Source organism: Aquarana catesbeiana, linkage group LG11 (assembly GCF_042186555.1).
Source record: "Aquarana catesbeiana isolate 2022-GZ linkage group LG11, ASM4218655v1, whole genome shotgun sequence".
NCBI classification, from domain to species: domain Eukaryota; kingdom Metazoa; phylum Chordata; class Amphibia; order Anura; family Ranidae; genus Aquarana; species Aquarana catesbeiana.
In genome coordinates, this window is record NC_133334.1 from 71259805 (window position 1) to 71287583 (window position 27779).

The following is a 27779-nucleotide window of genomic DNA, read 5'->3' on the forward strand; positions in this document are numbered from 1 at the left end:
TAGATCGGGTTATTTTTTTAAATTGATATCTGAATTCAATTCAAAGAGCAAAAAAAAAAAAAGAGGATGCCATGGGAGGAGGAGGAGTCATTCCAATAAAGAGAACGTTGTAACCTCTGAGGGTATTTTTTAACCTCAGTGGAATTGAGAATAAGCCACTCTTAATAAAGGTTAAAGTATGCCTCATGTAGGGGACTAAACAAGTTTGAGACTTTTACAGTGTTAATGTGAGAATTTTTTTTAGAAAGCCGTGTCTCAAAAGACACTTTCTAACCAATCCCATTGAAAAAAGTATTAAAAGGGTTGAAATTGTAGATGATGTTCATTCAGGGTTATCCAATGTATCTCTTTTTCTGTTTCAATCATTTTTTTCTTTGAGTTTAACAAGTAGCCAACGTGCAATAGTTATGCCCATGCAGAGGCTAGCATTGACAGTTATCACACAAGTTAGCCAAAATAAAAAAAAAAACAGCCAAAAGAGGCAATGTAAACATAAAGGAGAAAATGAGAACTAACACAGCAGCAGAAAATAGGCCTGTTTCATAGGGCCACCAGTAGAGTTGCCACCTCATCCCTTTAAACCCGAACACCTTTGAATTACACAGGTTCTGAGGCTAATTAAATGCAGATAAGGCACCAAGTGAGTTTAATTACCACCTTAATCAGCCACAGAACCTGTGTAATTAATATGTGTTCGGGTTTAAAGGGATGAGGTGGCAACCATAGCCACCAGGGGCAAGGGGTCCTGAGAAGGTTCCCCAAACCAATGGGGCATCCCCTGGCCCCACTAATACCCATACAGTTTTATGGGAACTCAGGAGGAATTTAAGCAGAAAGGTGGCGCTGAAGAAAGAGGGAGTGCGCACCTGACAGAAAAGGAGCCAAGGAAGGCTAAGGGAAGCGAGAAATAAGGAGGACTAAGGGGTTAGAGATCAAGAGAAGGGGGAAAGGTAAGGGCTCTGGACCATCTGTCATAGGCGACCTAAGCTGGCTGGGAAAAGCATAAGACAGCCATCGTTCCCAAACTTTAAGGAACTTAACATGGGAGTCGTTGTGGATGCTGGACATATGTTCGTTAAGCATCAAATCAATCATGCGATCTCTCACCTTCTGGAAGGGGACAAATGTTTTTTTCCAGGCTTGGGTAATTGTTCTTTTGGCTGACAAAAATAAGTAAGAAGCTTCTGCTGATGGGCGAATAGCCCTGGGATGGGACAATGCAGTAAGGCAAGCTTGGCTTCTTTTGGTATAGGGAGGTGAAAAAAAGTAAATAGGAGGCCAAATACACGTGGCCAGAAACTAATTAGTCTAGGGCACATCCACCATGTACAGTGCCTGCGGAAAGTATTCACAGCGCTTCACTTTTTCCACATTTTGTTATGTTACAGCCTTATTACAAATTGCATTAAATTCATTATGTTTCTCAAAATTCTACAAACAATAGCCCATAATGACAACCTGAAAAATGTTGGTTCGAAATCTTTGCCAATTTATTAAAAATAAATAACAAAAAAATCACATGTACATAAGTATTCACAACCTTTGCCATGACACTCAAAATTAGGCTCAGGTATATCCTGTTTCCACTGATCACCCTTGAGATGTTTCTACAACTTGATTGGAGTTCACCTGTGGTAAATTCCATCGATTGGACATGATTTGGAAAGGCAGACACCTGTCTTTTAAAGGTCCCACAGTTAACAGTGCATGCCAGAGCAAAAACCAAGTCATGAAGACCAAGGAATTGTCTAAGACAGAATTGTATTGAGGCACAGATCTGGGGAAGGATACAGAAACATTTCTGCGGAATTGAAGGTCCCAATGAGCACAGTGGCCTCCATCATTTGTAAATGGAAAAAAAAGTTTGGACCCCCCAGGACTCTTCCTAGAGCGGGCCTTAGTTAGGAAGGTGACCAAGATCCCGATGGTCATTTTGACAGAGCTACAGCTTGTCTCTGTGGAGAGAGGAGAACCTTCCAGAAGAACAAACATCTCTGCAACACTCCACCTGTATGGTAGAGTGGCCAGATGGAAACCACTCCTCAGTAAAAGGCACATGACAGCCCGCCTGGAGTTTTCCAAAAGGCACCTGAAGGACTGTCAGGCCATGAGAAATAAAATTCTCTGGTCTGATGAAACAAAGATTGAACTCTTTGGCCTGAATGGCAAGCGTCATGTCTGGAGCAAACCAGGCCCCGCTCATCACCTGGCCAATACCATCCCTACAGTAAAGCATGGTGGTGGCAGCATGATTCTGTGGGGATGTTTTTCAGCGGCAGGAACTGGTAGACTAGTCAGGATTGAGAGAAAGATAAATGTAGCAATGTACAGGGACATCCTTGATGAAAACCTGCTCCAGAGCGCTCTGGACCTCAGACCGGGGCGAAGGTTCATCTTCCAACAGGACAACGGTCCTAAGCACACAGCCAAGATAACAAAGGAGTGGCTACGTGACAACTCTGTGAATGTCCTTGAGTTGCCCAGCCAGAGCCCATACTTGACCCGATTGAACATCTCTGGAGAGATCTGAAAATGGCTGTGCACCGATGCTCCCTATTCAACCTGCTGGAGCGCGAGAGGTCCTCCAAAGAGGAATAGAAGAAACTGCTCAAAACGCTGTGAATACTTATGTACATGGGATTTTTTTTTCTTTTTTCCTTTTTAATAAATCCTAATAAATTTGCAAAGATTTTAAAACTTCTTTCACATTGTCATTATGGGGTATTGTTTGTAGAATTTCAAGAAAAATAATGAATTTAATGCATTTTGGAATAAGGCTGTAGCATAACAAAATGTGGAAAAAGTGAGGCGCTGTGAATACTTTCCGGATGCACTGTACATGGCGGACGTGCCCTAGACTAATTAATTTCTGGCCGTGTGTATTTGGCCTCCTATTTACTTTGTTTAACCGCTTGCCGCCTGCCGTCTGTCATATGACGGCGAGGCGGAGCGGTTCTCGTTCTGGGAGGGCGTCATACGACGCCCTGTCCTTTAAACAGGGAATGCGCGCGATCGCGCGCGCGCATCCCTGTACCCCCGGTGGTGGCGTGAGAGACCGCTCGCCACCAAGGGGGGTAAACAGCCATTGGGCATGGCTGTTTACCACGTGATCAGCCGTGATGAAGTCACGGCCGATGACAGCTGGTACCGCCCCATTGTGCACAGCGCATGTGCACGATGGGGAGCGCGCATCGCGTGCACGTCGGTGGCGGCGTGTTCCCGGGAACACTGCTCGTCACCGACGATGGTAAACAGCCATTGGCCGACGGCTGTTTACCACATGATCGGCTGTGATTCATTCACAGCCAATCACTAAATGTAAACACAGAGCGGTAACTAGCTGTTACCAGCTCTTCTCTCCTCACACACCGTTTATAGTGTGAGGAGAGAAGAGCTAGGAGCAGTGAGTTACCAATCTGTGGCTGTATTGTACTGCACAAGCACCGTCACCCATCAGTGACCGTCAGCCATTACCCGTCATCCATCAGTGACGTCAGCCATTACCCGTCACCCATCAGTGACCGTCAGCCATTACCCGTCACCCATCAGTGACATCAGCCGTCACCCGTCACCCATCACCCGTCACCCATCAGTGACCATCAGCCATCACCCGTCACCCATCAGTGACGTCAGCGATTACCCGTCACCCATCAGTGACGTCAGCGATTACCCATCACCCATCAGTGACATCAGCCATTACCCGTCACCCATCAGTGACCATCAGCGGTGCACCCATCACCCATCAGTGACCGTGGCCTGTCACCCATCTGTGACCATTACCCATCAGTGACCGTCACCGTCTGTGGCCTGTCACCCATCAGTGACCACCGCCTGTCACAATGTCATCACCTATCAGTGAACGTCACCTGCCACCCATCTCACAGCCCATCAGTGACCGTCACCTGCCACCTGTCACACAGCCATCAGCGTCATGTCCAAAAGAGTTTACAACAGTGAGGAGGCATTCCAGATCCTCTCCATGACTGATGAGAGCAACGGGGAGTTCTCATCAGATTCCAATTCTGATTCCGAATCAAATTCGGCATTTGAACCCAATAGTGAATCGGAAAATGATTCGGAGGAAGAATGGGTCCCTCCTAAAAGAGCACGGCACTCTGGAAACCAGGATTATATTCCAAGGCTCAGTACCAGCACTGCCTCCAGCAATATGCCCCAAGAACAAATTCCCAGGCCCAGTACCAGCGCTGCTGCCAGCAATAGGCCCAGGGAACAAATGCCCAGTACCAGCGCTGCCGCCAGCAATAGGCCTCAGGAACAAATGCCCAGACCCAGTACCAGTGCTGCCACATCACGCCTGAGTACCAGCACAGGAAATTCAATTCCCCCAACTACTGGAGTGTCACGTCCCCCAAGAGCCAGGGCCTCTACATATATGCCAGATGGTCTTGCCAACTCAACATGGCTGCCATCCGACTCGGGATTACCAATTATTCCCCCATTCACAGCACAGCCAGGTGTGCAGGCCAACACCCAAAATTTAACAGCGATTGATTTTTTTTATCTGTTTTTGCCCGACACTTTGCTGCAATTCATTGTGGACCAGACAAATTTATATGCCCAGCAATATATTGCCAACAACCCCCAATCATCCTATGCCCGTCCTTTTGAGTGCAGAGATCTGAATTTGGAGGAGTTCAAATTGTTTATGGGCCTCACCCTAAACATGGGGCTTACAAAAAAAAAATGAAGGACATGCCTATTGGTCCACCAACCCTATCCACAACATGCCCATTTATTCTGCCGTAATGGCCAGGTCCCGATACGAAATGATAATACGCTTTCTTCATTTTAGCGACAACACCCAGTGCCCTCCCCGCAATCATCCAAATTACGACAAATCATATAAACTTCGCCCACTGATAAATTTCTTTTCCCAACAATTTTCAGAACTCTATGTCCCCGATAAGAATATATGTGTCGATGAGTCCCTGGTACCCTTTTCAGGCCAGCTAGGAATAAAGCAATATATTCCTAGCAAAAGGGCCAGATACGGAGTAAAATTACACAAGCTCTGTGAGAGAGCCACGGGATATTTGTATGCGTTCTGCATATATGAAGGAAAAGATTCCCAGCTCCAGCCCCCTGAGTGCCCGGCCTACATGGGCACAACTGGAAAGATTGTATGGGACTTGGCATACCCACTTCTGAACAAAGGATATCATATATACCTTGACAATTTCTACACTGGCCTGCCCCTTCTCAAACACCTATACATTGCAAAAACCCTGGCCTGCGGAACCTCCAGAAAAAATAGGAAGGGCTTCCCACAATCTCTAGCAAAGAAAAAGCTGCGAAGGGGGAAAGAGCAGCATTGAGATGCAGCAAAGTGCTGGCCTTGAGGTGGAAGGATAAAAGGGACGTGCACATGATGTCCACCATCCATGATGTCACTACAATTGAGGTTCAAAGAAGAAGAGGTCCCATTGAAAAGCCAGTATGGGGGGGGGTGTGGATTTCAATGATCAAATAATTCAGCCCTATTTGTCGATAAGGAGGTCCCGATCCTGGTACAAGAAGGTAGCAATTTATCTGATACATTTGGCCATTTATAATTCCTATGTAGTCTACACCCACAGAAAGCCCCCCCCCTACAATTCATAGAAGAAGTTGTTACGTCCCTCATCTATCACCAAAGACCCCCCCCGAAGACCTTCGCTCTGAGGCTGTTTGCCGTCTTCATGAGCGCCACTTCCCCTTCAACATTCCACCATCTGAAGCAGGCCGAAGACGGCAAAAAAAATGTTGCGTGTGCATCAAAAGAGGATTTCGAAAAGATACTAGCTACCATTGTCCCCAGTGTCCCTCCCAACCTGGCCTTTGCATTGGTGAATGCTTCCAACTTTATCATACAACCCTAAAATATTAGCCCATATTTTTAACCATTTCCCCATTTTCATCATCTGTGCTGACCATTTTCCATGCTTCCCCAAATAACCATGCCACTGCCTTCCACGTTAACTGACCCTGGCCTGTGTTTTGACTATGCCTCTGCCTACCGTTTGTACTGCTTCCATGTGAACTGACCCTGGCCTGTTTTTTGACTATGCCTCTGCCTACCGTTTGGACTGCTGCCACGTGAACTGACCCTGGCCTGTTTTGTGACTATGCCTCTGCCTACCGTTTGGACTGCCTCCATGTGAACTGACCCTGGCCTGTTTTATCAACTACGCTACTGCCCACCACTTGGACTGCTTGCACGTGAACTGACCCTGGCCTGTTTTATGGACTATGCTTTTGCCTACCGCTTGGACTGGTTTGTTGCCCTGCTACTGTAGTACACAGGTGCCTCACATATGTGAGAGGCTCCAGAATAGTTTTTCCGGATGGAGAAAACAATTTTTTTTGTTTTCTCCATGTTTCGGAATTTCCAGATTAGGGTCTGGAGTCCGGAGGCTTCATAGAGATTTGGGTGGGTCGAAGCCTCTACCCCTGTTCCCCTGTACACAGGTCTTACCTGATTGCGGCCCTCAGCCTGATGCTGACTTACTGCCATCATGCCTCTGCCTGCCGCATGAACGGACCACACCGCTACATGGACTATGCAAATAATTAGCTGTAGCAAGAGGCAGTATGTTTATGAAGGGCTGGGGTGTCTGTGAGTGTCTGCAGGTAACAGTGTACCAGGACCAATATTATGGCTGTGCTGGATGTCTCTGCCTGGACAATTTCTATGGACTGTGCTGTGCTGACTATAGACAATATTCCTGCTTGCTGCCTGGATAATTACTATTGCTGTTGCTAAGCACATCCCTGCCTGCTGCCTGGACCAGTGCTCTCCTCTGCGGATACTACTAAAAGCACAGGTAATGCTTTTTTTTTTACCCTTTCCGCAATATAATTTATTTTGGATTGTAATTCTTGGTATGTACATGCTATGTGTTAGAAATATGAAGGGCCTTCGAAAATGATAGGTTGCCAGGAAATTATATATGTCATTTATGCTCCTAGAATGCCTGATGGTGCTACTTGGATGTTGGGCCTCTGTATGTGGTCAGGCTGTGTAAAAGACTCACACATGTGGTATTGCCATACTCAGGAGGAGTAGCAGAATGTATTTTGGGGTGTCATCTTTGCTATGTACATGCTATGTGTTGGAAATATCTGATAAATTGTCAACTTTGTGTAAAAAAAATGCGTTTTCATTTCTTTTCCACATTTTCCAAAAACTTCTGGAAAAAAAATGAACCATTCAAAAGACTAATTATGCCTCATAGACATAGGCGTGTGCACAGGGTGTGCCAGGTGTTCCTGGGCACACCCTAATCGCCTTGTGTGGTGCATATCCCCCCCCCCCTGTTTAGACCACTGATATTTCATCCAAAAAAAATGTTACAAAATAAAATAATTTTTAAAGAATAAAAATAAAACTACTGACACTGTCCACTGCCCTACTGACACCATCAGTACATATACATATGCATATGTATTTGAGCTTTGGGGTGCACACCCTAATGCAATAGGCTGCGCACACCTATGCTCATAGATTATACGTTGGGGTGTTTGCTTTCCAAAATGGGGTCATTTTGGGGGCAATTCCATTGTCCTGGTGCTCCAGGGCCTTCAAAAGTGTAATAGGTGGTTGAGAAATGAGATGTGTCATTTATGCCCATAGAACGCCTGAAGATGCTGCTTCAATGGTGGGCCTTTGTATGTGGCCAGGCTGTGTAAAAGTCTTGCACATGTGGTATTGCCATACTCAGGAGGAGTAGCAGAATGTACTTTGGGGTGTCCTCTTTGCTATGCACATGCTATGTGTTGGAAATATCTGATAAATGGACATCTTTGTGTAAAAAAAATGCGTTTTCATTTTTTTCCACATTTTCCAAAAACTTCTGGAAAAAAATGAACCATTCAAAAGACTCATTATGCCTCATAAATTATACATTGGGGTGTTTGCTTTCCAAAATGGGGTCATTTTGGGGGCAAGTCCCTTGCTCCAGGGCCTTTAAAAGTGTAATAGGTGGTTGAGAAATGAGATGTGTCATTTATGCTTGTAGAACGCCTGAAGATGCTACTTCAATATGGGGCCGTTGTATGTGGCCAGGCTGTGTAAAAGTCTCACACATGTGGTATCGCCATACTCAGAAAGAGTAGCAGAATGTATTTTGGGGTGTAATTTGTTGTATGCATATGCTCTGTGAGAGAAATAACCTGTTAATATGACAATTTTGTAAAAAAAAAAAAAAAAAAAAATAATCTTAATTTTGCAAAGAATTGTGGGAAAAAATTACAACTTAAAAAAACTCACCATGCTACTTACTTAATACCTTGGAATGTCTACTTTCTAAAAAGGGGTCATTTGGGGAATATTTGTACTTTCCTGACTTGTTAGTATCTCAAAAAATGAGACAGGCCTTCAGTACATCAGGTGTGATCAGATGTGATCAATTTTCAGTGATTGGCACCATAGTTTGTAGACTCTATAACTTTCACAAAGACCAAATAATTTACACTTATTTGGGTTATTTTTAACGAAGATATGTAGCAGTATAAATTTTGGCCAAAATTTATGAAGAAAAATGACGAATTTGCAAAATTTTATGACAGAAACAAAGAAAAAGGCATTTTTGTCACAAAATGTACGGACTTTTTTATTTATAGCACAAAAAATAAAAAACCCACAAGTGATCAAATACCACCAAAAGAAAGCTCTATTTGTGTGAAAAAAAGGACACAAATTTCATATGGGTACAATGTTGCATGACTGAGTAATTGTCATTCAAAGTGTTAGAGCGCTGAAAGCTGAAAATTGGTCTGGGCAGGAAGGGGGTGTAAGTGCACTGTATTGAGGTGGTTAACCTCCCTATACCAAAAAAGCCAAGTTTACCTTACTGCATTGTCCCATCCCAGGTCTATCCGCCCATCAGCGGAAGCTCGCTTCTTACTTATTTTTGTCAGACAAAAGAACAATTGCACAAACCTGGAAAAAAACATCTTATACTTTCCGGATGCACTGTATGTGCTATATCACCCCGATGGCCACAGCCCTGAAAACTGGTCATTGGAGGCCAGACTGGCATGGGCAAAAGTGGCTGTGTTAAATGAGCATTGGGCCAGAGAGGACCAGGCCTCACTCCAGTTAGCTAAGTATCTTAGCTGCCAATTCTCATTCTCACTGAGGTGAGAGGAGGGGAGGAGGGACAGTTATTCAACGAAGCATAGAGGGCTGAGGTGAGGCTCGGGGATCTCGGAGAGTGCTGGCAGATGTGTTCAAAAGTAGTTTTTTTGAGTGGATATGTTGCTGTTCTGCACAGCGAGGTGAGCCAATACTAAAGTTGGAGGTAGCAGGAGAATTCTGTTTCTGGTGATGTCACAAGACTCACGCAAGAAAGTGTTGGATCTGTGTAAACCCATTAGCAACCCACCAGGAGAATGCCTGAGGGTGGTCCAGATCTGGGGGGAAGAGAGGATTATTGGTGATAGGGTGCTGGGGTAAAAAAGGGGACATGAGGCTGGCGGAGTACCGCATGGAATCCCAAACTTGTAGGCTATGATACAAAAGCGGACTCAGTAACGCTGGATGAAGATTATGAGGGAGCCAGAGGAGGGATGACATGGTGATGGGAATGCACCCACATGGGAACATCTACTGAGGCATGAAGCAGAGATAATTGGGCAATCTGGGCGGCTAGATAGTATTTAGCAATGTTCAGAACCTCCAGACTCCCCTTTAGCCTATACATCAAAAGGGTCACTCTGGAGATCCTAGGACATTTGTTAGCCCAGATGAACCGCAAAATTGTATTCTGGAGCAGGCGTAGAAAATGTGATGGAACCCGCCCCGGGAAGGGTACAAAAGTAATATACATTTTTGGGCAAAATGGTCATTTTTACGGAGTTAATCAAGGCCAATCCAAGCCAATCAAGGACAAGTGTGGGATCTGCCAAGACTGCATAAGCGCCAATAAGGAGCAAAGCAAGGTATAGTAATTAGATGTAAATAAAGAGGAATAGGAAAGGGTCAGCCGAATACCAAGGTAATCAATATAAGAAGACGCCCATTGGAAGGGAAAGTGGGCCTGTAGGCAAGTAACCAAGACCGGTTCTAAGGTGACATTAAGGGCAACCATCTTATCAAAACTGACACTTAGGCCCGAGATCAATGAAAATTGTGATAGAATCCGCTGCAGATTTGGCAAGGTGTTAAGGGGGTTGATCAGAGTCAGAAGGGCATCATCTGCGAAAAGATTATGTTTATATTCGTGAGTAATATATAAGGGTAATTGCCAGGGGTTCAAATGCTAGAATAAAAAGGGCTGGGGACAGAGGGCATCCCTGTCTCGTGCCCCTGAAGATCGAGAAGGGGGACGAGAAAAACTCAGTGTATTTCACCAAGGCGGAGGGGGTCAAGTACAAAACCCGAATCCAGGCTAAGTTGGCCTCTCCAAAACCCCAGCGGGACAGTATGAAACGCAGGTACTTCCATGACAGGAAGTCAAAAGCTTTATAGAGAGCCAAAGAGAGCAGGAACCCCAGAATTTTCCATGGATGTAGATGATGTATAAGGTGGACGGCTTTGCAAAATTGTCTCCGGCTTGTCGTCCGGGAACTAAGCCGATTTGGTCTCTATGGACCAGATGGCGCAAATATTTGTTGATGCGAAGACTTAAGATCTTCCCCAAAATCTTCAGGTCCTCAATTAGGAGGGCAGAAGGATTGCGGTTGCGGAGTATCCTCTGATGTTTTAGGGATCATGGAAATGTGCACTCTGAGTGTGTACCAGGAGGGTAGCGACCCCTGTTTCAAGGAATTAAAGTAACTGGTTAAATAGGAAGAGAACTTTTTGTAATAAAGGCCAGAGAATCCATCTGGGCCAGTGGCCGAGAAAGGCTTTAAAGATTTAATAGCCCAAAGGACCTTAGCTTTAGTGATGTTGGCATTAAGGGTGTCACGCTCGTCATTGGCTAGTGTGGGATGGTTCCGATCAAGGAAGAATGCTTCTGCGCAGTCAAGGGGAAATGGGTCAGGCTTAGCGTAAAGCTTTGATAATAAGTCAGCAAAGGTGGATGTGATGTTCTGGGGTTGGAGGTGTGGCTTCTTGCAGGCAATCACCGAACTGGCCCATAAGGTTTCCCCGCCGAGTTAAGTTTCCAGCACAATGGCCAGGGCATCACAGGTCTTCCTGTTGGCTATTGTGGAGTGTGCCTTTCATAGCACTTCGGCATCGGCTAAAAGGGAGTGGAGCTCTGACAGGCACCCATCCTGCTTCCGCAAAGAGGCCAGCTGAATGATCTGGCCATGTACTGTGGCTTTATAGGCCTCCCACAAGGATACAGCTGAAGACACAGAGCCAACATTGTCTGCAAAATAAATTTGGATGGAAGATTGAATGCGTTGGCACGTGGCCTGGGTAGTTAACAAGGATTAATCATAAATAAATTACGAGAAAATTGCGCAAACCTAAGCCACATACAATGTTAAATGTTCATACAAAAACACATAAAAGTGAATCGATCAATGTGGATCGATTAATGGATGTTAAATATTGTGTTGAATAAACGTCCCAAACACAAAAAAAACTCTAGGTGAAGTAATGATGAAATATCCAAATACAACGTCTGATGCAGCACCTGGATATCTGCAATGGCAACTGGTAGGTGCTTTATATACCAGCGGAGAAAAAACTAAAGCCAGATGGCCTCTTACCAAACAAGATGGACCCCAAATTAAAGGGATCAAACTCGCTTGATATGCACAGTGATCAGCTGTGATATTCCACCCGGTCAGCTCCAAGTATTAGCCACTCTCTTCCGTCAATGACAACTAAATGATTAGTAAATTCACAACCTTCCAGTCAATCTGCCTTGTACTTCTCCAGTATATGTGAAAGGTTCAGAAAAAGAAGGATCTTCATAGTGCAATAAAAAGTGGTAGTTTATTCAAAATTTTGCATAAGCACAGTGAAGAAATACAATAAAGACACAGTCTCAAGCTTTCAGACTGCCAGCAGGTACATGGTGATGTCACAAGATTCTCTCCAACCGACGCGTTTCCCTGTAACAACGGAGAAAGGATTAATTAATGCGCCAGTGGGGGGGGTGTCTAACCATGCCCGAAAGGGCGACCAGAAGAACCAAGGGGCCGTGATCAGACCAGGGGGAGGCAAGAATATGTTATTTTCTTCACCAGGGGGAGATGATGGACGTGCATAAAAACATGATCAATTCTACAAAAACTGTCATGGGGGTTAGAGTAGTAAGTGAAGTCGTGGGTGGTCGGGTGAAATTCCCTCCAAACATAAACTAAGCCAAAGGTCTGCAAGAGAGAGCATATAAGGCTTTCTTGCAAGCAGTCATGCGAGGGAGTCATACCTTCAGGGCCGGATTAACATAGAGGCTATTGAAGCTGCAGCTCCAGGCTTCTTACCTTAAGATAGGCCCATTTGCCCAAAAAAAAAAAAAAAAAAAACTCTCCAAAAAAAATAAAATCCACCAAAAAAAAAAACAATCGAGCTTCGAGAGTCGTAGTGACCCTCAAAGAATTTGGTAGGTAGGTAGCCGAAGACTTACCCCACCACTGGTCAAAATTTAGGTCTCCTAGGACCTATGGTTCTGGAGATACGGGGCTCCTTGTGCAGCCTGTCAGAAGCTACACGCAGAGGGGCCAGTTTAAATACAAGCTGGCACACTCTGTTTGCAGCAGACAGAGGATAAGCTCACAGTGCCTCAATTACCTAAAAACAATATATAATAATTATTTGTTTATTACTTACTTATAGCAATTAACCCCTTACCACCCAGGCCAATTCTGACACTTCTCTCTTACATGTAAAAATCATATTTATTTTGCTAGAAAATTACTCTGAATCCCCAAACATTAAATATATATGTTTTAGCAGACACCCTAGGGAATAAAATGGTGGTCATTGCAACTTTTTATGTCACACAGTATTTAGGCAGCAATTTTTCAAACGTGTTTTTTTTGGAAAGAAAGTTTCATGAATTAAAAAAACACTAAAGTTAGAATGATTTTTTTGTACACTATGAAAGATGCTGCTACGCCGGGTAAACAGATACTTAACATGTCACGCTTTAAAATTGCACACACTTTTGGAATGGCGCCAAACTTCAGTACTTAAAAATCTCCATAGGCAACGCTTTAAAATTTTTTACAGGTTACATGTTTAGAGTTACAGAAAAAGTCTAGTGCTAGAATTATTGTTCTCGCTCTAACGATCGCGGCGTATGTAACCTGTGTGTATCTGGCTCTGATACTAGTCAGTGCTTCATCAGCCATTGACCTCACCGCACGTCCTTGACACAAATCTTAAAAATACATTTGGACAGGGCTGTACGAATGCCGTAGCTGTGATGCTTTATTTCACAGCTGCAACTTTTTTTTATTTTTTTAGCTGCAGCATCTTTAACTCAGCCTGCAGAGTTTGATAGGCAGCACCGCCTGTCAAACTCGCCTATGGATTTCAATGGGGCCACTCTGCAACTGCAAGCCAAATTTGCTTGCAGTAGCAGCATAGTCCAACAATGTAAAAATACCATTCAGCAATGCAAAAAAAAAAAACCAAGGAGGTGGCAGTAGTACCTCATGAACGCCTGTCAGCTGCTGCTATACCACTTGTCGAAAAGCAATCCACCACAGATCACTTTTCGGAGGGCAGTAAGCATTACCGCAAATGTGAAAGAAACTTGAAACACATCATCCATTTCACACTCGCCACCAACCAGGTCACTCCCCAGCCACTTCCCATTTTAGCCACCACCTTTCAACTTATATCACAGGTGACCATTTCCCAACCTGCAGATGACAGACCCGACTCCAAAAGATATCACTCCAAGTTACTCCCCCCACCCGCTGACTGATATCCCTCCATGACCACCTCACACCCCCCTGCTGACAGACCTCTCTCTCCCCAGCCTGTCCCCACACACCCTTTCACCTGCTGACCTGTAGATGGGGGAATCACTCCCGCAGTGTTATTGTGTTCTGCCAGTGGGGAGCCTTCCCTAACCACAGAATACAATGATCAGTGTTGCTAACCATAGCTGGCAGCACTGATTGTTTTGGGAAAAACCTGACAGGCTGGTTTTACTCAAGTCGATTAATAGATTGACTTGTGTACAACCAGCTAGCCCAAACATAGATAAACTATGGCTGGTCTCTGCTTAATTGGCTTAATTTCAATTCATGTATGGCCCACTTAACCACTACGCAGTCCCTAAACATCCTTCAGCAAACCTTTATATTTTTCCTTCCCAGATTCCTTCATCCTCCTCACTTGTACATAGTGCCCACTGTCATACCCTCCACACTCCTCTCCTGTACATACTGCTCACTGTCATACCCTTCACATTTCTCTCCTATACATAGTGCTCACTTGTCATACCCTCCATACTCCTCTCCTGTACATACTGCTCACTGTCATACCCTCCATACTTCTCTCCTGTACATAGTGCCCATTGTCATACACTTCTCTACTGTACATAGTGCCGGCTGTCATACCCTCCACACTCCTTTCCTGTGCATACTGCCCACTCTCATACCATCCACACTCCTCTCCTGTACATACCGCCCACTGTCATACCCTCCACACTCCTCTCCTTTACATACTGCCCCCATCATACCCTCCACACTCCTCTCCTATACATACTGCAAACTATCTTTCTCTCCACACTCCTCTTCTGTAAATATTGCCCCCATAATACCTTCCACACTCCTCTCCTGTACATACTGCCCCCATCATACCCTCCACACTCCTCTCCTGTACATACTGCCCACTGGCATACTCTCCACACTTCTCTCCTGTACATACCGCCCACTGTCATACCCACCACACTCCTCTCCTGTACATACCACCCACTGCCATACCCTTCACACTCCTCTCCTGTACATACTGCCCACTTTCATACCCTCCACACTCCTCTCCTGTACATACTGCCCCCATCATACCCTCAGTACTCCTCTCCTGTACATACTGCCAACTGTCATACCCACCACACTCCTCTCCTGTACATACTGCCAACTGTCTTTCTCTCCACACTCCTTTCCTGTACATTCTGCCCCCATAATACCTTCCACACTCCTTTCCTGTAGATAAGGTCCCCATCATACCCTCCACACTCCTCTCCTGTACATACTTCCCACTGTCATCCCCTCCACACTCCTTTCCTGTACATACTGCCCACTGGCATACCCTCCACACCCCTCTACTGTTCATACTGCCCACTGTTGTACCCTGCACACTTATCTCCTGTACATAGTGCCCACTGCCATACCCTCCACGCTCCTCTCCTGTACATAGTGCCCACTGTTATACCCTCCACACTCCTCTCCTGTACATAATGCCCACTGTTATACCCTCCACCTTCCTCTCCCTCTCCCTCTCCTGCACATACTTCCCACTTTTATACCATGCATACTCCTTCCCTATGCCTCTTACCTACAAAAACAGTTCTTTAAAACTATATTGAATATCCTCAATGTTACCAGCTCTAGAATGGTCACACTTTTGTCAGTTCAACTAAAGGAAATCTTCTCAGTCCTCATATTTGTTCTGCCCACTATTAGTACTATTTTAATTTTGTGATTACTGTTGTGATGTATAGTGGAACATAGAGGATGTCAGCTACTCTAAATATACGACTGGTAAAAAAAAGTGTCCCTGAAAATATTTTTGAAATGTTGGCAACTATGCACTTGGGCACTGCCCAAGGGCCACCGGGTCAGTGGGGGGCCCCATGAGAGGCTCCTGGGATCCTGTGATATTAAAGCGGTAGTAAACTTTGCTAACATTACTACTTATTAGAGGCCCTGAGGTAGGTTAGCACACTAGGGTACACTTTTCTGTCAGACGGAGCTCTCCAGCGCTGCGCTGTGATCAATCCGGCTGCTCGACATCCAGTGCGAAGGCAGCCTGGTAAGTCACATTCTTTATCTACCTCTTTGTCTCAGGGTGTCGGGGTTGGTGCAGGAGATCAGGGTGGGTCCCATGGCGGGGTTACTGTAGGTCTGCTGGTAAGGGACACTGGGGGTGCGTTGGGCTTGGCAGAATTTTTTGCGGGTTTTCATGATTTGTTGGATCGTTGTGCTCCGCCTGGGCCTACTGGGCCCATTTTGGGGCCAACGTGGCGTGGATCCCTGCTGTGGCCACATCTAATGGCTTAGGCCGTGATGTCTCCGCCGTACCTAGACGGGCAGGGAGGAAGGACGCAGCAGTGGGTACCAAGGTTGCTTTATCCCCGGCGGTAGTCGAGTCTGCCTCCCAGACAGTGAAGGCTAGTGGCTCGGAGTCGTGTAAGGTCAAGAAGTCTGGAGATGATGGGGTTCGATTGGCGGATAAGGTGCAATGCGAGGTCTATGTATGCTTCAAGGGTCCGTTGAGGGTTCATCTTAAGCCTGAAATCAGGGAAAAGATTTGGCGGGGTGAATATGTGGAAATATTCTCCCTCTTGCCCTTACAGAAGTTTATCATAAACAAGGGGAAGGCGGACGAGAGCAAGAAGGAGGAGGAGAGGCATCTCTTGCGGCTTATCCCTCAGACTTTTTCCAATTGGCTTCAGGCCTTTGCTATATTGGCGAGTGTCATCGGTGAAAGAGAACCTGAGAACTGTTCTCCACACTTTTGCTACTTGGACGTTATTGGGGAAGCCCATAGGGTCCATGGGGGATTGGCGTGGCTTCGCTGTGACGAGCTGTTTCATCAGTGGAAACTCGTGAGGCCTCAGCTACGCTGGGACCGTAAAGATATTGAGCTTTGGATGAAGCTCAAGGTTCAAGCGCAGGCTCTGGGACATCCCTTTCGGGGGGGGACGGCGGTTCAGGTGTCACTGGACAGTAGGCCACACACCAAAAAAACTACTGTTGGCAGTTCAACGAGGGAACACGCCGTTTCGGCGCGGCCTGTCATTTCCACCATGAGTACTCTGGCTGCGGGGGCCTCCACAGTTATTCCAAGTGCTTTAAAAAAAGGGAAGCACCAATCCGGGGATTCCACTTCCACTTCAAAAAGGGAGGACCCCAGTAAACCTGTCCGCGATGCTGCCTACCTAAGTAGGTATCCCAGGAGAGCGGCAGTGGTTTTCCTTGCCAATGGCTTTGCCAATGGCTTTCGGATTCCCTGTTCATTACCTCTGACTGGGACTTCTGAGCCCAAGAATTTAAAATCCGCGTTTCAGTTTCCGCAGGTGGTGACTGAGAAATTGGCTAAGGAGGTCGACATGGGCAGGATGGCCGGCCCCTTCCATCAACCACCCATACCTTTGTTGCATGTGTCACCTTTGGGGGTGGTCCCTAAAAAAGAACCCCACAAATTTAGGCTGATTTATCATTTGTCGTATCCGAAGGGAGCTTCGGTGAATGATGTGATTGATCCTGATTTAACTTCTGTCGTATACCTCTTTTGATATGGCAGTCAGTTGGGTTCAATGGTATGGCCAGGGGGCATTGTTGGCGAAGACGGATATTAAATCCGCTTTTCATCTGTTGCCAGTTCATCCGGAGAGCCAACCGTTGCTGGGTTGTTTTTGGGGTGGGCAGATTTTAGTTGACCGTTGTCTTCCCATGAGCTGCTCCATTTCTTGTTCCTATTTTGAGACTTTTAGTACTTTTGTGGAATGGGTGGTACCAGAGGAATCGCAAGTGTGCTCAGTTCTGCATTAACTTCACGATTTTCCTTGTATCGGACCCCCAAAGTCCACAGTTTGCACGGTCTTGTTGCAGATGTTGGAAGGCGTCACACGGCGGTTCGGGATCCCTCTTGCGCTGGAAAAAACAGAAGGTCCTTCCACAGAGATTCAATTCCTGGGTATCATCATTGTCACGCAGGTGATGGAGTGTTTCTTGCCGATTGCAAAATTGGAGGACCTGCGGTTGATGGTTGGTGCGGCCCTGCACGCGAAAAAAATTAAGCTGAAACAGTTGCAATCTTTGTTGGGGAAGCTTAATTTCGCCTGCCGCATCATGCCTATGGGGCGCATTTTTTGCCGTCGCCTTAGTGCCGCTACTTCTGGGGTGCAATTGCCGCATCACTACATGAGTTGACTCTCGGGCGAGCACAAGGCTGATCTGCGGGTGTGGGAAGAGTTTCTGACCACTTATAATGGGAGGTCCTTGTGGATGGCCCCGGTGGTGTCGGCTTTTGACATTGACCTTTACACCGATGCTGCTGGCAGCTTGGGAATCGGGGCTTACTGTCAGGGGGAGTGGTGCGCGGCTGCATGGCCGGAGGAATGGCGAGCCGAGGGATTCTTGAGTAACCTGGTACTATTGGAGCTTTTCCCGATCGTGGTGGCGGTAGATATTTGGGGGCCTTGATTTCAAAGTCGTCGGGTTTGCTTTCATTGTGATAACATGGTGGTGATTGCGGTTTTGTCCAGTCTGTCTGCTTCATCTCCACCAGTAGTGCGCTTGCTGCATTATCTTGTTCTTCGTTGTTTAAGTTTGAATTGTTTTCTGAAAGCTGTACATGTGTGTCCCGGGAGTAGAGAATTCCATTGCTGATGCCTTGTCTCGTTTTCAGTGGGACAGGTTCCAGAAGCTGGCGTCGGCGGCGGAGCAGAGGTCGGTTCCTTGTCCCGCACATCTGTTGAGACTAGCTGGATTAGCTGGTGCACTAGTGAGTAAGGGTATATGGCGGCGTACTCGTCTGTTTGGCGGGACAGACTTTCCCTGCTGTTGTATGTGATCAGAACGGAGTTCTCAGTGGGCGCCTCCGTATCCAACATGAACTGGAGGTTGGCTGTTCTAGCTTTCCTTTTCAAGCTAGAGGGCCTGCATGATGTTACAAAAGACTTCATGGTACGACAGGCCATGAAAGGGTTTTGGCGCGGGTGTGTGGTACCAGATACCAGGTGCCAGGTGTCATTTGAACTGCTCCAGGAGCTGGTAGGGATCTCACCCAGGGTTTGTATCTCCCTTTATGAGGTACAGCTCTTTACGGTGGTTTTTGCCTTGGCCTTTTTTGGGGCCCTGCGGATTGGGGAGTTAGTGAGCAAAAACAAGCGTGGTGTGGGTGGGTTGATGTTTTCGGATGTACAGGTCGCTGCTGACAGTGTCCAGCTCAATATCAGCAGATCAAAAATTGATCAGCTGGGCAAGGGTGTTGCCGTGACGTTGTTCAAAGTGCTTCCATAGATGGTGTGTGGTTCTCACTGTACAGCGTTACGTGCAGATCCGGAAGGGACTGCAGGGGCCTTTTTTGTGGCACATGGCTGGATCATCCCTGTCGCGTTTTCAGTTTGTGACGATTTTCAAGCGCTGTTTGGTTGAGGTTGGCAGGACAGCTTCCCAGTTTAATACTCATTCCTTCCTAGTGGGGGCAGCTATGGAGGCGGCTCGCTGGGGATTGAGTCAGCAAGTGGTGAAACGTATAGGGAGGTGGGAGCCTGACCGTTTTAAAATTTATGTCCGCCCACATATGCTGTAATGTTGTTCGTTGGTCTGTACTTGTTTTCTGGTGTTTTTTCTTTGGCTCTATGTTTTCTTTGTTTTTTCTTATTACAGGTTTACCTCAGGGCCTGGTGTGGATTTTGGGAGACTCTTATGTCTTCCGGGGGGGGGGGGGCGGATGCACGTCCCAAAGGGAGACAACTTGGCGTTCCGCGGAGAAAATTGGTCTGTAAATGACTGGGCATTAGGGCTGGGTTCTTCCCGACTTCCATTATTATAAAAAAATTGACAGGCTTCCTGATGTTCTGGTGCTCTCTGGGAGAGGATGACATGGGGGTTCGGGCCGCTAGGGACCTCATCAGAGATGTAAAATTTGACATTTTGCGCTTGATGCGGTATTGTCATAGTGTGGTCGGACATAGTGGCCCGACACAGTTGGCATCATGCTCGCTCTGTTAAGCACTTGAATAAGGCCAGGATTAAAGCCAACAGGGAGATAGGACGATTTCTGTCTCGTCTCGGGGGCTTGGTGGTTCGGCATCGGGATCTGGAGGACCTGACTATTCGCTATTGGAGGGATGATGGTGTTCACTTGAATGCCGTGGGAACATATTTCTGTTTTTTGGGATTACAGAATGGGGTGCAGAGGGCTCATCAGGTGTGGAGGGACTCGCTTGAGTAAGGTGTCACTTAGGCTCGCGTGGCGGGTCAGGGGGTCTTTGGGGGGGTCAAGGATTGACCAGATTGTAGAATAATTGGGGGCCCATCTAGGGTATGGAGCTTCCACCTGGTTGGGATGTTAGTGGTTCTCCAAGGAGCTAGGTCCCCTGGGGGAAAGTCAAAATGTGGAAGTCACAACGTCTTCGAGTCGGATGGGGCGCGGCTGAGGACATGGTCGGTAATAATCAAAAATGTGATTTAAAGTGGAGGTCCACCCTGAAATAAAAAATTACATTAACATTCTCCAAAAAATCTACAAAAAAAATTTGAATAAAAAAAAATTTTTTACTTACCAGAAATGCCTGTTGCTAGGCAGTCTTCCTAATCTGCCTCTTCCTATTCCGTGGCGCTGTTCCTTCACTTCCTCCTCTTCGGCGAGCTACCCCGTTGTCTTCTGGGACATGTGTGTGTCCCAGAAAACAACAGGGCCATTCACAAAGTGCTGCGTGACTCGCGCATGCGCAGTGGGAAACGGGCAGTGAAGCCACAAGGCTCCACTACCTGTTTCCCTTAGTTAGGATGGCGGCGCCGGCACCCAATCCGATGGACAAATTGGCCTCAGGGGGCCGACATCGTGGGCCCGCTGGACAGGTAAGTGCCCTTATTAAAAGTCAGCAGCTACAGTGTTTGTAGTTGCTGACTTTTTAAAAAAAACGGCCGGACCTCCGCTTTAAGGACACTCAAAGACTGCCTCCTGGTCCTAAAATTGTTTTGTTTTGTTGTTTATTCATTTGTTAAATAAAAGGTCTGTTGTGGCCGTTTAAACCCATGTCACGCAGTGTTGTGTTTTTATTATAAGTTCAAGGACCGTAAGTTGACGAATCCTATAGTCATATATTTTCAAATGAATAAACTGAAGAGCAATAACTGAGAATCCAGAGCAATATAACAATATATTATATCAGGCTGCTTTCAGTGGATTCCACAACTGCAAATAAGCCCAAGAGCAGAGATGAACACTAATAGCAATAAATCACAATATGGCAACTCATACTGGATTGGTTACCTCTACTCAAATTGGCTCTATGAGTCCAGGCAGAAGGAGAGCAGGAGAAGGACCTTCTCCTATGTCAGACCTCTCTCTTCTCTCCCCAGGCCCAACTATAAACACTGTACCTAATTCAGTGTTCAGTGGCTTAACTCCCAAGTCAAACTATCCCGCAGATACACTACATATACAGAGCCCTGAGTATGTGTGTGCGTGCCCGTATGGTACCAGTAACTGCAGTCTCTTAGGAGAAGAATGAGGCCTTGAATCTTCAGCTAGCCACTTCAGTTGGTGCACTTAGAACTCCTGCTTGGCAAAGTGTAACTGTGGTATGCTGGCAGTATCCAGATAACAAGGCAGACACTGTGACTGTTTAACAGGGCGTCAATAAGACCCAGGTTCTGGCAAGTGTGGGTAAAGTGAAGAAACTCTGTCTGTGTGCAGTGTTCTTGTTTCCTGTAAATAGGCAAGTGCCCTCTCACCAATCCTGCGGTCAAGGCCCAAACAAACGTCCTGGAACGGGCAGGTTCTTCTGGTAACCCGACTGGTCACCTCACAATGGAATGCCTCATGTTGTCAATGCAGGTGCACCTGGATATACCCCTGGGTTCCCCTCTCTGGCTGGATATCCCCAAACGGCCGTGGATGCCTAGAACAAACACGATGGACTGAACTGGGAGGCAACACCTCTCCCCTGGGTCCAGTCTCTTCACTTACCTTGTGGTGTCTGCCCAACCTTTGAGAGACAAGATGGAGTCCCCAGCACTCTTTCCCTCAGAGCATGCTGAACCTTGTAGTCCTTGCCCCATAGAAGGCAAAAGTGCTGTTCGTGATGGGGACTACATGTCCCAGAATCCTTTCCAGCTTCTCGAGCCTCTCATGTAATTGGCTCTCCTCCCTCTGCCAATGAGGATGCAGGGGGGAGAGCAGAACAGGTAGCTGCCTCTGCGAGCGCCGCTCGCATTAACTCCAGTGAGGAGAAGAGTGAGGGGAGAAATCTCCTGCACGAACTGACAGGCCCTTCAGTAAGAGCCTCGGTCAGCTTGACATGGCTGCAGGAGATGCGGGGCACCCATTGCATAACAAAGAGTAGTACAAGCAAAAGCTTGCATTGTTCTTTTAGAAATAAAAAAGGGAGCAGATGCAGCTACTAATTAACAAAAAGCAGCTTAAGCCCCTTTGTTAATTTGGAGTGATCAGTTCTCTGTTGTGTCTGTGGCAGGGTGCACAGAGAATGGAAAGCTGGAGCTGCATGCTCTAATCTCTATGCTGTCCCCGCTTGGATCAGAGCAGAAGGAAGGTTGTTAGCCCTGCAGATACTGCTCATGTAGTGTAATCACTGCACAAACAAAGAGAGGTACGAGCAGTTCACATCTGGCAGAAATCTGCAACAGTTTTCTATATGGAAGACTGCCGCATTCCCTCTGGTAATGAGGTGCTGGCCTGCGCTAGTTGCTCTTTCACTCTGAAATAGAAACTGGCACAGGTAGCACAGATAGACCTGACACAGGTCTCTCTGCTTGGGTAATATGGACTGTGCCACTCCTAACATTATAATGGTGTAGGAAGCTTAGTTAATTCCCCAGAATATCTACAATTAAATCTACCATTCTGGAGTACAAGGGCCCACATGATTGGGTTGTTTAGGTTTGTACCTGCAGTATATCGTTTTGGTCAATTTAAAGGAGATTGTATCTGGGTTGTACAATTAAACTATAATGTGTATAGCCAACTTAATATGGATGGATGAACACACATTCATGTGGAATGCGTGAGAGCTCTCTACAATATCATTGCCAGTCTTATACAGTTCTATAAAGGTGTTTAAATATCTTCTTTTTTTTCTTTACAGTGACTGGATTTGATCTGTGGGGATCTGTGTTTGCCACTGGTATTGTCTGCACCTTTTACTGCACATTGGTAAGTATTCAGCCTTACTTCTGTATGCAGTTAGGCTTTACAGCTAGGTAAGGAAACACAGACTAGCTTCTCTGTAAGCAAAGCAGGGAGTGATGGTGTCACCCATAAGCATTTTTTTGCAAGTCACTCTTTCTCTCTCCATTCTTCCATTTACTTAACACCACATTTATACTGAAAGTCATCCACAATCTTCCAGGACTTATGTGTATGTAGCACCCTCGTTCAGAGTAGGCTGCTAGACAAAATTAGTTAGGTTGACTGCTGGCCGCGGGACAACGCAAAACACAGCAAAATCAGTCCACACTTTTACCGTGATTTTTCTGTGTTTTGCGACTGGCGGTCAAAATATTCCTATCCTGAACGAGATTCTTCCACATTCAGGAGAGGGAGGTTGGACCTCCACTAACTGCAGCAGCTTCTAAACTCTTGAAAAAAACCTAAGTTCAGAAGCTGGAGTGTACAAGAGCCCTTACCTCCCCATCCCAACCTGTGATTGAACAGTGAAGACGTAGAAGAAGACCAATAAGCTCAACCCCTTTGCCAACCCTGCTCTCTTCTGTCAGCATGTTCCTCTTTAGCACTTGTTAGCATACCCTATTGGCTTCTAGTACTACCCCTTCCTCTCTCAGTCTGGGCTCAGCTAAACGGTAGATTACAAGAAGCCAACACTAGGTCAAATCCAGGTATTTACACCATACTTGACTCTGCTTAAGGTTTACATTATCCGTACACAGGCTAGTTATCTGATTAGGTCATTTTAGAACAAAGATGTGGCCAAACTTAGCCATGCATAGAAGCAGATGGCTGTCTTACTCAAAATCCTTATGAATATCAAATGGCCAGGATGGTGAATTTCTTTAAAAGGTGACCTAATCTGCACATGCATGCAACAAGCAACTGCTACCTATTTTCCCCTCACCAACTAATGCTCTGTAAACATATTTGGATTGCACATATCCTGTCAAATAAAGTCCAGAAACCTATGTACCTATGTACCAATGTGGCCAGGTACACCAGTACTTCATCATCATTGTCCACAATACTTTGTTTACGGAATCACACTATGTGGCCCCTTTTCTATCTCTTATGGGCCATATGCTGGGATATTTAATGTTATATATGGAGAAGACACTTCCATGAAGTCCCCTGGGATCCCTTCACCTCCAGGTTGCCAAGGTCTTCCCCCCATTGCCGGTGTGTAATACAAGCTGGTTTGACCCTTACAGTATATGCTGCTTTGGGTTCAAATCCTCCGGTAAGCTTCCACCTTCACTGGCTGTGGGAATTGCACGTTTTCGTGAAGACACTGTGGTGTGGTGTATCGAATTGGTCTTTTCACTTACCAACCAACAAGATCTAATTAGTAACCAGCTGTGTATTGTCTCATAAATAGTTTATATAGAGTTATACGCTGGTGACGGCATTCTGCACGTTTTTCACAGGTGGTGACCATTAAGGTCCTCATTATCTATGGACTTTAACCATTAGTCCATTGATGGACATTTAATTTGTTTTTGATGGACATTTATTCTTTATTTAAAGCACCGGATATTTACTCATTTTAAATTTACAATTTGTATATTTAGGGTGCATTTTCATTTTCATTTAGCGCTACACTTTTGGTTTCTATTGGTTTATTTAGCAATTATTCTTTTTGCTGTGTTAGCGGCTCATACTTTAGAGCAAGCGCAATTTTATCACTGGTGTTTTTTCAGGTACAAGGGTGGAGACAACACTATGGAGTTGATTTACTAATAAATACTTTGCAAGGGTATGCACCCCAGAGCTTATTGAATGAGGTGAAGTTCTACTGACTTCCATCATCCAATCACATACACACAAACATGCTTCTTTTCATTTTCCTGATTGGGTATTCTTTGCAAAATGTAACTTCACCACATTCTCTAAGCTCTGGGTTAACTTCCCCGGTAAAGTGCAATTTCTGTGGAAAGTGAACAGCCTATTTGCCTTTTGTAAATCATCTTCTATCTCTCTATTTTTTTCCACTTACCACTCTTTAGGAAAGACTTACCTGAATCCAGGCTGCAGATACAATTATTTCACCTATTACAATAATCCAATAAGTCTATACAGTAGACAGTTGTAGTAGTAGTAGTGTGAAAAAGAATAGGGGATATGTGAAAACATTGGAATAACAAATAAAGATATATGGATATTGGGTGGCTTTATATCTTATACTCAGCAAGGTCATAATATCTGGTAAGCTGCTTCATTTATTTTTCGGTGCAGGCATTTGTGCTGTTTGCTGCAATTATTTTCCTTAAATATTTACTTTATGAGGAGACATTTCTTGGGATTTCACAGTGGTGTATATGTTTCTTATCAAGTAAACACTTTATTGTAGCTAACTCGACTTCCATTAACCTCCCTGGCGGTATGATTATTTCAGATTTTTGCGTCTCAAAGCGGTACAATTATTTTGCATAGAAATTTGGCATTTTAAATTGTAGGCCTGTAATTCTTAGCAAAAACACACTTAAATCTGTCCACCAAGAGTCTAGTAGATATCCCGGGTATGATGAAGTTTGAAACACAAAATCATAAATTATAATATAATAAATAAATATAAATAATTATAAAAAATAATAATATATTAATAATAAAATAAATTTCCCCACGATTCACTATCGCTCAGTTCTGCAAGTGTTCTAATTTACTATCGCTATTCTCTAGCTGGTCTAAAACCACTTTTGACGTAAAGGGACACTTTTTGGTTGCTATGGACAATCTCCAGTTTCCAGGCAGAAAGAACACTATATATCATATAAAACTGCAAAGCACTGGGGACAAAAGGGATGTGAAATGATTTCATACAGTACTGTAATCTGTAAGATTACAGTGTACTGTATGTGTTAAGAATTTTCACTTCTTTGAATTTGCTGCCAGGCTCCGCCCCGTGCGTCGCGACGCTCGCAGCGAACGGAGCCCGGCACAGAGAGGCTTCGGAGGAGGACAGAGCCCGTGGACACAGCGGGGGGACATCGCAGGATCCTGGGGACAAGGTAAGTATACCCGCACCAGGATCCTGAGATGTAATCCCGAGTGTGGCTCGGGGTTACCGCTAATGGTGATAAAATTTAACCCCGAGCCACACTCGAGAAAACCGCCAGGGAGGCTATGCAAAGGCTTTTTTATTGTGGTTTTTTTTTTTTTTTTGTTTATTTTTTAGGGCTGTTACTGATTAAAATTTTCATGTTCGATGAATCGATTTTTTAAAATCGATTAATCGACTAATTTCGATTAATTATAACGCACATACGGATCCATCTACTTTTAGCTGATCTCCTTGCATTGCAACTCTGCATTAGTCATTGGTAAATGTGGTATACACTATATACAATCACCTGACACTAGTTAGTTTCCACAATCCATGACTTAACTTCACAGTTCGCACAAATACGTTTTAAATTCAAACTGTAGCCTCGACGTAAGTAATTACAATCATGTTAGTTCCTTAGGGCAGCAGCGCGTGACGTCATGCGTAGCTCCTCCCCCGTACGCGTTACGTTCAATCAGAACTTCCTCAGCGGGGCTACAGCGTCACCCTACAGTCTATTTAAAAAGCACCGTTGTTATGGCAACGGCCGAAGCCGGACATAGCGGGGCATGGCTAGGACGTCACATGTCAATCAAAAGCAAGCCCCGCCGTCATGGCAACAGCAGAAGCCGAACCACACGGCAAAAATATCACAGCTTATCAGCCTCTAAGGACAACAATGTTAAAAACGGAGGTTATCAAATTTGCTTACACTTAGCTCACTGAATGATCCCAGTTAACCACATCCATATTTAACATCACTGTCCAGGCTGTCCGGTGATGTCACAGACATCGACGTCACCGGACTCCTCCCCCCTTCCCTTCGTTAGCAGACATGGGCACTTGGGAAAGGGGGGAGGAGTCCAGTGACGTCGATGTCCGTGATGTCACCGGATCTCCCACGGAACTCCCTGAAGACCCGAAAGCCGGCGGAGAGGTGACTACCGATCAAAAGAATTTTGATCAATCAAAAAAATTAATGATTAATCGAGGAATTAATCGTTAATTTCCTTGGCCCTATTATTTTTAGATGTGTATATGATCTGAAAGTTTTTGTGTGTATATATAAATATATATCTATATATATATATATATATAGATATATATCTATATATATACTGTATATACAGGTTTATTTATTATTATATCTATACGGTAATCCAATAATCTACCTTTTCCTCTGTGGATTCTAACCTTGAATTACATTGATCTTTTATTGTGTAATCAGTGCTATTCTTTTTACTTAGGGAGGACTCAAGGCAGTTGTATGGACAGATGCCTTTCAGATGGTTGTGATGGTCGTTGGATTTTTATCAGTTCTTATTGAGGGTACAATACAAAATGGAGGTCCAAGCGAAGTATGGAAGATAGCTTCGAATGGATCACGCTTGGACATTGTTGAGTAAATATCAAGCAAGGATAATAATTTTGTAATGGATTTAAAAGTTAAGCTAAACAAAATAAATATGAAAAGAATAAATGTTAACTAACAATTTTTTTGTAACAATAACATATTTAAATTTATATTGTGGTAAGTAAGACTTTGGTGTTTCAGGGGAGATAAAATGCAGAGGTCAGTTTTCCTCTAAATTGAGGAAGAGGGAGAGACACAGGAAGCGCCAACCTGAGTGTAGTATATTAGATACGATATATTAGCAAAGTAAGTGATGCACTTACAGGAAATAACATAAAAACAGGCTCATCTGTAAATGGTGGTGTCTGCAGGTGTAG

The 27779-nt window shown here is 45.1% G+C and overlaps 1 protein-coding gene across 1 annotated transcript in view; it reads left to right on the plus strand.

The window, feature by feature from the left end:
* SLC5A12 (solute carrier family 5 member 12) overlaps positions 1-27779 on the plus strand; it is a 130820-nt gene that overhangs the window by 36623 nt on the left and 66418 nt on the right. The window contains exons 4-5 of the mRNA XM_073604548.1: positions 22923-22990; positions 27296-27450. Coding sequence (XP_073460649.1) covers positions 22923-22990; positions 27296-27450 — 223 coding nt within the window. The remainder of the gene's footprint in view (positions 1-22922; positions 22991-27295; positions 27451-27779) is intronic.